Raw genomic sequence first — 12,171 nt, 5'->3', positions numbered from 1 at the left:
GTTTTCAATTTATTTCAGACACCTGCGATCTTAATCGTACCGACGCTTCGGAATTTCTTGATTAGTGTACCATCGCCTTAATTCTCATCGAACAGAGAAGGTTCAGCGAAAGGATGAGAATGCGTGCAATTAATCCGCGATTAGCGTTTCTAACGCAAATCTGTTTGGTCGAGTTTAAAAATGCATTTCTATCTAGCGTGTGAATCGACTGTCGGGCATGCGCGTCGAAACGATGTCTCGTAAAGTGAATCAGGGCGCCGTCGAGGCGAAGTGGGTGAAAAGGTTTTCAGTTCTCTGGTGGCCGGTTTGAGAAGAACTGCCACGAGAGTCTACCAAGTCTGCGCGTGCGCGAAGCAGCCGAGTTGTAAGCTAGTGACGAAGACCGTACAAGATTTTCCCTGCGGAAGAGCAGCAATGTCGTATTGCGTTCGCGTTTTTAAGGCCCAGGTATGAGAAAAACAATTCGTACCAAGTACGGATGAATAAAACATAGAATATTCAAAACGCTGGGGTTCCAATTGAAATTCCAACGGCGCACTCGGTTCGCGAGATTCGAAAATCGAATCGAAAAAAACGTTAAAAAACCTCTTGTATAAGCGGCACGCAGATAGATATCCACCTCGACCTCGTCCAGAGGTCATACGAAATCTTACAAATTAAGTAATTAATCGGCAGACGGTGAACTCTGAACTTTGTCTGGACCGGTGGGCCGGTTTTTGTTGTTCATATCGCACTAATTATGCGCATTTGTAATTTTGTGAACAAACATTGAAGAAGCACGTAACTACATCGAGTAGCCGTTACAAATTTTGATCTGCGCCTTTAGTTTGCAGTAGCAATACGCGTCGTCTCGTCGCCGATGATTTATTCGTTTCGTAAACTCTTATCAATGTAAACTTTGATATCTAGACTTGAATTTTTATATCCTGAGGTATACGCAATTTATTGCTTAGCTTTGCTTATCGATATACTTGGTGCAAAATTGCGTTACAGCTGGACTTTTCATCTTACGCCAGAAATAGATCGCAGCGATGTTTTTCATTCAAAGATTAATTGTCAGCTATACGAACCTGCATTGCGGTGAACTCGATCTCGATTGTGAATGATCGGAGCTCCGTTATGCACACTTTTCTCGAATGCTAGAAGTATTATGCAAACAAAAATAACCCGAACAAGCATTCAATAAAAATAGAAAAAAAGAAGACCATTCGCTCCTCTCCAGTTACGTAACTGAACGAGGAAAGAATACTATTGATTGTCTACCACGTTTCTAGGTTATGTTGTCTTTGCTCCTGCTAATGCTTTGACTGCCCAGAATCAATTTCCAAAAAGTACAAACGTATTGCTACATCACACTAAATGCTTTTTAGCTACTTTATATACCTTGGTGTTTATGAATTTTGATTTTTTGTACGAAACAGAGGCTAGCTGGGTTTGCTACCGACATCCAACAAAGATGTTTCAGCGTGAGTCCGTTGAGCTTCGCCGCCGCAAAGGTGGCGATGTCCAAATTCGACCAAACTACCTACCTTCCCTACGACAAACTCGAAGAGAACATCAAAATCGTGAAGAAACGGTGAGAGCTACTTCATTTGATTCCAGACTAGTTTTTCACTTCATGCCAACGTTTGCAAAGTTAGTTTTAAAAATGAAGCAATTGATCGAAATCATAATCGAAATTCTACTTCCAGACTCAACCGACCACTGACATTATCTGAAAAGGTTTTGTACTCTCACCTGGATGAACCGCAGACGCAAGATGTTGTCCGTGGAACGAGTTACCTCAGATTACGACCAGACCGTGTTGCTATGCAGGATGCTACAGCACAGATGGCAATGCTGCAGTTCATTAGCTCCGGTTAGTAATTTTGTTTTTTCTTCAGACAAAAGTGATCTATAAAAGAGTCTTCTCACTAAAGATTCTCACTAAAGATTCTAAACACTAAGAATAGTTTCGTATCTGAATAGATTCAATTTCTATTAGCTTACCTGTTTTTATCTCTCCTTTAGGTCTCCCCAAAGTCGCTGTGCCCTCGACCATCCACTGCGATCACTTGATCGAAGCTCAAATTGGTGGAACTGAAGATTTGGCCCGAGCCATGGACGTAAATAAGGAGGTATACAATTTCCTGAAGACAGCTGGTGCCAAGTACGGCGTTGGATTCTGGAACCCTGGATCTGGTATCATCCACCAAATTATTCTGGAAAACTACGCGTTTCCTGGGCTGCTGATGATTGGTACAGACTCTCACACACCGAACGGAGGAGGCTTGGGAGGCTTGTGTATTGGTGTTGGTGGAGCTGACGCTGTTGACGTGATGGCCAATATTCCGTGGGAATTGAAGTGCCCCAAAGTTATTGGTGTCAAATTGACTGGCCAGCTCAAAGGTTGGACAAGTCCGAAGGACATCATTCTGAAGGTGAGACATGCTGTGCATGAAATGCGGTGCAAAAATAATAAGACAACAATTTTCTACAGGTTGCAGGTATCCTGACGGTGAAAGGAGGCACTGGAGCGATTGTAGAATACTTTGGCCCTGGTGTGGACAGCATTAGCTGTACTGGTATGGCCACGATTTGTAACATGGGTGCGGAAATTGGTGCTACGACTTCAGTTTTTCCGTACAATGGACGCATGCAGGATTATCTGAAGGCGACTGGACGTGGGGAAATTTCCGTTGCGGCTGATCAGTACAAGGAGAGTCTCCTCACTGCTGATTCCAACGCTAAATACGATCAGGTCATCGAATTGGATCTTTCAACGCTGGAGCCACATGTCAACGGACCGTTTACACCCGACCTCGCTCACCCTATTTCCAAATTGGGTGAGTTCAATTATTTAAGTAAAGATTGACACGGGAGCCTCATGATTTTATCGTTCTTTCCTTATTTCACGACTATATACTTTTGATGGCATCATGAAAAAGAAACCTTGTATTCAAACGATAAGATTAACCTGATTGCTTTAATTTGTGTCCTGTTCAACAGAGCTTACTGTTCATTGTAGTATTATATAATCTCCCCTTCCCCCAATATCTTAATGATCATGCAGTTATTCGAATCTACATAGTTTGATTACGTTGTGACAAAGCGATATTCAATCAATCTCAAACATTTTGTGCTGTGATTGGTATAGATTGGGTTACTCCAGATGCCCGTATGTGTTCGTTACTTAGGCGCTTTCGCATGCTTATGTAGTTTTTAAATTTCAGGTGAAACTGCAAAGAAAAATGGATGGCCAAATGAGATAAAAGTCGGTCTCATTGGATCGTGCACAAACAGTTCTTACGAAGACATGGGCCGATGTGCAAGCATTGCCAAGCAGGCCATGAAGCACGGAATTAAGTCCAAATCCACCTTCAACGTAACTCCTGGCTCTGAGCAAATTCGTGCCACCATCGAACGCGACGGAATTGTAATATCATATTCCTAATACATATGTTTCGTCGTTAATAATAATAACAGAGAGTAACTGACTTTCTTTGGGAAAGCCATTTTGGTTGGAAATTGTCACAGTAACAACCAATTCTCGTTGCACTTGCAATGAAAACAAAATGCTACTTCACATTTATTTAATCTCTAACTAACTCTGTAACCCTATTAAACAGGCCGAAACGCTTCGTCAATTCGGAGGTGTCGTTCTCGCTAACGCGTGTGGTCCTTGCATTGGGCAATGGGATCGTCAAGACATCAAAAAGGGCGACAAAAACACTATCGTAACATCGTACAACCGCAACTTCACTGGTCGTAACGACGCAAACCCGGCAACTCACGCTTTCGTAACAAGTCCAGAGCTGGTAACAGCGTTGTCAATCGCTGGACGATTAGATTTCAACCCGGTTACGGACAAACTGAAAGGCGCTGACGGCAAAGAGTTCTTGCTGGACGATCCATTCGCTGACGAACTGCCCAGCCGTGGCTTCGACCCTGGCCAAGAAACGTACGACCATCCTCCCGCTGACGGTAGCTCAGTCAAAGTTGACGTCGATCCCAAATCTCAAAGGCTTCAGCTTCTGGACCCGTTCGACAAATGGGACGGCAAAGATCTTACCGATCTAGTCGTCCTTATCAAAGCGAAGGGAAAATGTACGACCGATCACATATCCGCCGCTGGACCGTGGCTAAAGTACCGTGGTCACTTGGACAACATTTCTAACAACATGTTCATCGGGTATGTGGCCGCTATTACGTATTCTTCTTATCAACTTTTAGAAATACTTCTATCTACTTGTTTGGAGGTTTCCAATTTTCCTTGTTTTTCAGTGCCGTCAATGCGGAAAACGGCGAAGTCAACAAAATCAAGAACCAGCTTACGGGAGAGTGGGGAGCTGTTCCCGATGTTGCTCGACATTATAAAAAGAATGGCGTCAGATGGGTAACTATCGGCGATGAAAACTACGGCGAAGGTTCGTCTCGGGAACACGCTGCTCTTGAGCCCAGACATCTTGGAGGACGTGCCATAATTGTGAAGAGTTTTGCTAGGATCCACGAAACCAATTTGAAAAAGCAGGGTATGCTTCCATTGACTTTCGCTGACCCAAGTGATTACGACAAAATCCAACCAACTGACAAGATCAACCTCCTTGGTCTCAAGGATTTAGCTCCTGGAAAGGTTCGTTGATAAAGTTGTTTGACCTAAACGCAAAAATTATATTTCAGATTTGATTCTATTTCCCAGATGAGATCAGTAATTAACACATCTGATTCAGTGCTTGTGATTATTTGTCTTGTTTTTTGATTTGTTTTAGCCTATCAAGGCAGAAATCAAACACAAAGACGGAAAGGTTGACACCATCACTTTGAATCACACGTTCAATGAGCAGCAGATTGGTTGGTTCAAAGCAGGCTCAGCGTTGAACCGTATGAAGGAAGTAGCCCTAGGAAAGTAGAGGGGCAAACGAAACTGAAGAAACGAAGGATGAAGATGTCGAACAATGCCAAAAATGTCAACTAGCAGTAAGCTAGTATGTCACATGTATTGAATTTTCGAAAGCAAATAGGGAAAATTTACGAAATCGTTCGTAGACAGGGAATTTTAGTTCCGATAGAAATTTGATTTTTGAAGCGGCAGTTACGCGTACAGACGTTAGATATTTAGGAAATAGAACAATACAAATATAAGGTAGTATTCATTACGAGAACTGAAATTTAAGGGAGCTAATTATCACTAAGAATCATGCGATATTAGAGAAATTTTATAATCGGGCTAAAGTTGCATACTTTTTTTTATGCATGTACGATGTACAATAAGTAATGAAACTTCCCTTCAATTGACAAAATTATTGTACGTATTATTGATTATGGATGTGTATATTCAAACTCGAATCAAGACTAGACTCAAATCTAAAATCGGTAGCTACTTTTTAGTGTCACTTCAACGATGCTATTCTGCGTCTTTATAATCCATTGCCAATCATTCAAGTCTGATTTTGCCAACTGAATAAAAGATGAATCGTAAAGACCAGTGCTCCTTGGGTCAGTTCTGTAAAAAAAAAAAAAAAATTGTATATTAAGCAAGTCGGTGATTTAATCTGAATAATAATGCCCATTAGTACATTAATAACTGTTACTTAGGATATCATTTACACAGTAATACTTATTGTATATATTATTCTCTGTATCGATCGATTAAAAAGCAAAAGCTGTCATTTTTAACAGTTTTTGCCGTGTTAATAAAGTTTTACCTAGTATGCGTTAGTAGTTTGAAGTCGAAATTTTTCATTGAACAATTTTGTGGCTACTTCAATACCGATCGTATATTTTAGTAGAGTACTGCAACTTTATTTCCAAAAATAATCATTTTAATAAAAGTTTCACTGGGTTCTTACATTACTTTTAATTCGATCGTTAAATTTATGAAATAAATCAGTTCACCGGGAAAAGTGAAGAGCTATTATCACTGAGTATAATACCTAACAAAATTTTGATAATTCGTAATGAAAAGCTTGAATTGTCATTTGGTGTAGAATATAAGCGCCTAGCACAATTATCATTGGAACCACAAATGTATCGCAAGTTGCTTGTCCAAACTTCATCAGGCGTTTTACCCGTTAATCGTCGAAACGCGCGGATATCGTCATGACAACGCAGAATGACGAAATTCACAACAAATAGTAAAGCGAACGCGTAAAAGCAAACCTTTGGTAGTCGATAGAGAAAATATCATCTGATCTGACGGAGAAGTAATTTATATCCATGTCAGTCGAGGGTGAATTTTTCTTATCAGTGACAGGATCGATCGAGTACGCAAACTTCTATGACATTGATAACGTGTATTGCAAATATGGATACCACTTTGGACCGGACTGGAGCATCGTCAGGGTATACATATCACACATTATTGGTTTACTTTCTTATCTGTGTTTTTTTTTTATTTCAATATTCCGACCGCTTGGTTAATTTTCTCAGTACTAACAATTCCATTTCTCACGGAAAAATTGTAAAAATGGTTTTTGTTTTATCCACTATCGTAATTGTACCAATACTTGGCAAAAGTTTCAATTATTATCTACCGTTGCTCGGTTATTAATTTGCAAATTTCTACGCGCTCAATCCAGCGACGACGGCAAAATCATTTATTTATTATCACGCGAGTTATTCAACGATGGAGATAATTTATACATTCCTCAAATACTTGATTTGCATTTTACCTGCAGCTGCCGTGTAACAAGAAGTGATTCGCGTGTTCACATCAGTCGGTAACATTCTGTTAGATATTTTAAGAGTATAAAGTAAGTTGATAAAAACTGATAACGTAAAAGTTACTGATCTGATTTCCGATTTGCGCTAATCATAAACTTCTGTGGGGAGAATTTTTTTTCCATCAATAATCGATGTACATGTCGATGAACGTACCGCGGAATGAATCTTGATTATTCCTGGGTGTTATAGCCATAAAATTTAAGTGCCCAATTAATTACGGGCTAGATGATAAATTAATTTTATATTCAAATGTTAGGCTTCCCGTACAGCACAAGATCCTGCTTGCCTTTAGTCATGTCATTCAAATAACCGCTTTCCAAGCTTTTAATAACGCTACATGTTATAACATACATAATACGGACGGCTTGGTCGATTTTTGCAGAAATTTATTCACCCACTTAATCTTGATAGTTTCAAATAATCTTGATGGAAGGAAAGGAGTTTGGTATACTTTTCTTTTATTGTTATATTCCTCTTGTTTTCTTCCGCTCTCGAAAGAATTACCCATACAGCTCATAACCACATCGAAGTATAGATATCACTTAAGGTTATTAAATTTCGTTGAAAGAATTTCGTCTCTATGAGTAACCCAAGTATTCACCCGCGGTTATACCGCGGCATAAATTGAATGGGAAAATATTCACAACCGGGGATTGAACGCACGTGCTCTTATCGCTCTCGAGATTGGATCATGAGGTAGCTGGTTGTGAGAATTCGTGACTACAATTGAAACGCTGGGAAGAAAAACGTGACAAAAGGCTTTCGTAGGGTATCATCCTCAAAGATTCCTCTACAGTACATGTAAAACAGGGGTGTATCGCACCGATAATTTTCATTTCTACGATCTCCTCTCAATAACAATTCCGCTGATTTGAATAATATACAGTATGTCGCATGTAGAATTGTAAACCAAAATTTTTCAACTCCACAGGGAATCGAGGAGGGGCTTACGCAAATGAGTAAAAAAAGCACCGACGCTCGCCAGGTTGCTGTTTGGAACTTTCCTCTCGATATTGCGTTCAAGAGTATCAATCCCCAGGGATGTAGGTATAGCTGTAAAACCCATATAAAATTACAAAATAGAAATTAAAAAAAAAATACAACCGAACAACCACCCTTTACAATGTTTGCCAAGTTTCAAAATGTTTTGACTACAATTAGTATACGTAGAATTTAAAAGATTAAATACTAGACGTAACAATATTCTTATCGCAGCAATTAGCATGATTACCCGTATCACGATAAGATATCAGACGTTCTCGACATTGAATTTTTTTTTTTTTTTCTACATTTTCAAATAGCAAAATACATCGATTGCACTTACTAAATACCATTTTCCATCTGTTTTAGGGCCTCAGTTGATTCTGTCAGTTTACGGTTTGGACTGTTTTGGTCATGATGTGGTTAGAGGCTACGGAGTTTGTCACTTGCCACTCGCGACTGGCACGCACACAAAAAAGTACTTCAATTTTATCCACATTTTTCAGACGCCCGCTTATATTTGAGTGGAATTGCATCATAGTCGTTCAACTGTCTCGATCGAACCGTGGAATAAAAATTTACACAGCAATTAATTCGGACGTTTACTTTTCAATTTCTGCGAAGCGAGAAATGTCCTTTTGATAAGGCACGTCAGCCGTACGACCTGCAGAGGCAGTTCAAGAATGACGTGACCCCATTTTTTTCCACTTACCCACTTTGCCCTCGAATATCAGATCTCTTCTCGTTTCCCTTAAGCTTCAATTTTTCTTTAACATGCATAAATAAACGATACGCTTCAATTTGGTGGAAAAAATTGTAGATAATATTTAGTGTGTAAAAGTGACCGCTTAATTTTCTGCGCAATCGATACAAAAAAATAAATAAACAAACAAATAAATAAGTGAACATTAGAATTTACAGCCACTTTTGGCAAGGTATGTAATCAGTTTTATTAGCGCAAACGTTTCGTTTTCAGGGTGGCTGTGTATGTTCCGCAATCTTCTTCGATATTGCAACAATTTATTGCCTGGTTCTCCGGAAGGAGACCGGAACTAATAGATCCAACGATACTCGCAACTGGCGGAGGGCGACAGCGTAAGAACCATTCGAATACCCAACATCCACAGCTTACACGACACACGACACATTTATTTTCGCACATCGCTTGCCTCGGTTTCTTACCGCATTATAACGCATAAAGCTGAGCGATACTTTTATTTCGCGAGGAAACTCGCGGTCGTCAATGTACATTTTATTCTTCACCAGACTTCACGAACAATATTCGACGTGAACAGAGCTTGGTACAATAACGCTAGAGCTCGTCTTTGGCAAATTTAAAATGCACCTACAGTAATATTAATATTTCCAATTCAGCGCAGTTTTAAATTTGAAAAATTTAGGGATATTATTTTTTCAGTGACGAGGATGATTTCCCAAGGAACTATTACAGTGCGTTTTAACGTATCGATGAAGGATTTTTTTAAACTGGGTTACAGCAACGGCCAGCAGGCGGATAGGTAACACTATACGTTATCGAAACCCTTGAATAAATATTATGCTTTGTATGTTTATTGCCAAAACCCTGTATGTACACGTATGCACATGCGCATGTATTGTATGTTTATATTACAAATAAATAACCTGTAATTAGATGAACCGTATTTATGATATCTCCAGCACATCTGTATACGTCGAGGTATACGTACATCATACGCGGCCTATTCGCAGGTAAATTAGGCATTATATTATGGAATTTATAGTAATGGAATCTGCCGGTATTCAAACGTAACGTATTGTCAATTAATATATCCACTTAAGCGTATTTCTCTGTACCGTGCTTTATTATCATAAAAATACTGTTACGGCGTTCATTCAGCAAGTTCCTGATGGCGAACGCATTTGACACTCCTCGCATTACAATATTTATTAAACACATGTTTCAAAAATTTGTTTTAAAACAGTTGCACTTTGCCCGTAAGAATCACTATACTTTTCTATTTTTGCAACACGGTATTTTTTTTTTCCTTTTTCTCCACAGTTTTATCGCACTTTTCGTAGATATTAATATTGCCGGTTATATTATTGGAAAACAATTAGGACCGGATTATTTTACCACCCTGATCGTATACGGTATAACGACTAATATTTGCCGAGCGTCTTTCTTAAGTAAATAATTGTAGACTAATTCTCAACGAAAGCGCTCTCGGTGAACTTTTCTTCTGAGGTATTTACATATAATGCCTGAATTCTGAGGGACCTGAAACAGAGAAATGAAAGAAATTTATTCAGATGTTAGTCCATTGATTGAAATATTATCAGAACCTTATTCGTCCAACTGTGCAACCCAATTCGTTTTCAATTGGTAATTTTGGCGCGTGTTGAATTCTCGGGGACGTTATAACGAGAAAAAGGTCGAGAACGAAAGTTTCGAATTCAATCTTTAATCATTCCCTCGTCGCCGTGCTGGTGGTTCGCATACGTTCGAGAGCATAAAGCGGGGGCGGCTAATTGAGGCTGAATTAATCGAGCGATCCTGTTCGATCACGGTTTTCGTGGTTTGAGGGTAAAATGAGGTATCGGAGTCCAGCTGGACGCGGCAAGTCGCATCGAGTACGCTTTCATTGATCGGCGTCGTTTCGCGTGTAGTGGAGGATCGTTTAAGCGATGAAAATACCGGGGCTTCAGGGGCTTGATCACGATCATCCTCTTTCAAGCACATAGATTAAAGCGTCCGTCGTTTGTCCCACCGATAGGCGGTGCTTTCCTAGGAGAGAAAGTACGTCGTTTCACTCGTCGACCAAATTCCCAGCCGTTATACCTATATTACACTGGCTTTGCACAAGTACGAGTATTTGCCGTCGCGAATCGATCTACGCAGAGTCAAACTGAACGAGCAAAAGGCTAATTGTAAAATAAACACGAAAGGAAAAGCTCAGAGTATCGGTCTGTGGGAAAAGGAAAAGGGTGGATACCTGAATGGCAAATTCTAGGTCGGGAATTATCGCTTTTATCGATTTCTTTCCAAATGACGCACATTGAAAATACGAATTCCTCCCCTTACCGCAAAACACATAACTTCGAAAACCGCGATCAGTTGTGATTTAAATTTAGACCATTTCTCCAATATGATTCAATAAAATAAAGTACATCACCGGTTGTTTATGAGGCTGAAATCGGGCAAGTTACGTCGCTTTCAGTCGTCGCCTTGTCCGCAGAATATTCGGCAGTAAACGTTGTCGAAACGAAGTATTATAGAAGCTGTGCAACCTTTCCGAAGAGGGCGGTAAAACTCTGCTTATCACCGGCTTGTGCATATAAAGAAGACGGGCGTAATAAGTTGCAATAAAGGCTGCGTAATAAATGCCGAGGACAATAAAGAACACCGCATAATGCAGCGTCGATGCAAGCACCGCCTTGCAGAAGCCGTGAATAAACGTAGGCGTGATGATCTTGCCGGACCGCCGCAGGATCTGCAAGGATCAGACGATCGAGTAAAACGCGCACGTTGATACGATTTAAATCCGCGTTCGCGTGTCGGGGATTCTTTGGGATATTTTAGCCGTTGTTTCATCAGCGAAAGGTCCTTAGAAAAAACGGCGAACAACTACGGGATTCTCATAACGAGAAGTACACAAGAATTTTGCCGAAGGCAACGCGAAACGAACATCGTCCTGACTTGGGATTTTCTTACTCGCGATGCTGCCTTTCAACTCTGACATCCCTGAAACACCGCTGCACTGCTTCCCACGTTCGAAATCCAGACCCTTGAACTGATTTTTACTGCATTATTTTCGTCGCGTATAATTTGTTGCTCTCGTGATACAATGCGTCGTATAATCACGCGCGAAAAGACCGACGACTTTTCTCGGCCAATTTACGCGAAGCTGATATTGCACGATAAAAATTCACGCAGTAGTGTGAAAATACCAGATTTTCAAATTGCCTCTGCATTGAACAGATAAATAATCGCAGGATATTTGTTGTGCGACCGTCGCGTCGATTGATCGGAAATGCAGTGAAAATCAGTCGAGCGGAAAAGTATATAACTGCCGAATGAAGTACATCCTCAGATATCCACGCTCAATTAATTCCGAATACCTGTACCTCCACATCGAATTCCACGATACTCGTTACGCTCTGTTCGCTGTAATCGAATAGAAATTAGCAATTTTTCCACTCACTGCATCGTTGTTGCGCGTATGTTCGAATTCAATGAGGAATCGAAGGTTGATCGAACAGATGAGATAATCATTGCTCGTGGTTTTGAGCAATTATTTCCAGGCATAAGTTAACCATGCCTGCGATTGCAAACTCATTCGAGTGACGATGAACATGACGATTAAAATAGAATTAAGTTTATCTTCCTAACGCGTCATTAGCATAACGATTACTTGGTTACAATAAAAATTGCCTGGTAAAACTGCATCGGTAAGAAACAAGTATTAGCACGTTTCACCGCGTTTCTTCTTCTTTTTTTTTTTGGTTCAT

General features: G+C 40.1%; 3 protein-coding genes and 1 long non-coding RNA gene across 8 annotated transcripts in view; 2 read left to right on the top strand and 2 right to left on the bottom strand.

Moving 5' to 3' along the window:
• Positions 1 to 286: 286 nt before the first annotated feature.
• On the top strand, positions 287 to 5,707 carry LOC124212806 (aconitate hydratase, mitochondrial). The gene is made up of 9 exons (XM_046613271.2): positions 287 to 447; positions 1,422 to 1,576; positions 1,692 to 1,858; positions 2,011 to 2,420; positions 2,480 to 2,825; positions 3,213 to 3,415; positions 3,609 to 4,171; positions 4,264 to 4,612; positions 4,749 to 5,707. The coding sequence occupies exons 1-9, from the start codon at positions 415 to 417 to the stop codon at positions 4,887 to 4,889; spliced, it is 2,367 nt and encodes a 788-aa protein (XP_046469227.1). The 5' UTR covers positions 287 to 414; the 3' UTR covers positions 4,890 to 5,707.
• Positions 1,424 to 2,106, bottom strand: LOC138190483 (uncharacterized). The gene is made up of 2 exons (XR_011176473.1): positions 1,990 to 2,106; positions 1,424 to 1,894 (listed from the first exon to the last, which is right to left on the bottom strand). It is a non-coding gene; the product is annotated as an uncharacterized lncRNA (long non-coding RNA).
• Positions 5,072 to 12,171, bottom strand: part of LOC124212807 (trehalase) — a 30,153-nt gene continuing 23,053 nt past the window's right edge. For all 3 annotated transcript variants that reach the window (XM_046613273.2, XM_046613272.2, XM_069133761.1), the window contains exon 10: positions 5,072 to 9,940. The gene's annotated coding sequence lies outside the window, so the exon portion shown is untranslated. The remainder of the gene's footprint in view (positions 9,941 to 12,171) is intronic.
• LOC124212808 (B9 domain-containing protein 1) lies at positions 6,100 to 9,614 on the top strand. 3 transcript variants are annotated; one of them, XM_046613274.2, is made up of 5 exons: positions 6,100 to 6,321; positions 7,634 to 7,745; positions 8,053 to 8,161; positions 8,660 to 8,778; positions 9,101 to 9,614. In XM_046613274.2, exons 1-5 carry the CDS (start codon positions 6,196 to 6,198, stop codon positions 9,202 to 9,204), a joined length of 570 nt encoding a protein of 189 aa, XP_046469230.1. In that variant the 5' UTR covers positions 6,100 to 6,195; the 3' UTR covers positions 9,205 to 9,614. The 3 variants fall into 3 exon arrangements, with proteins under 3 accessions (XP_046469230.1, XP_046469231.1, XP_068989864.1); XM_046613275.2 differs by having other exon boundaries at positions 9,084 to 9,614; XM_069133763.1 differs by lacking the exon at positions 8,053 to 8,161 and having other exon boundaries at positions 7,634 to 7,749.

The sequence above is a fragment of the Neodiprion pinetum genome, chromosome 2 (assembly GCF_021155775.2).
Source record: "Neodiprion pinetum isolate iyNeoPine1 chromosome 2, iyNeoPine1.2, whole genome shotgun sequence".
Lineage (NCBI taxonomy): Eukaryota > Metazoa > Arthropoda > Insecta > Hymenoptera > Diprionidae > Neodiprion > Neodiprion pinetum.
This window is presented reverse-complemented; position numbering and strand designations above follow the sequence as displayed.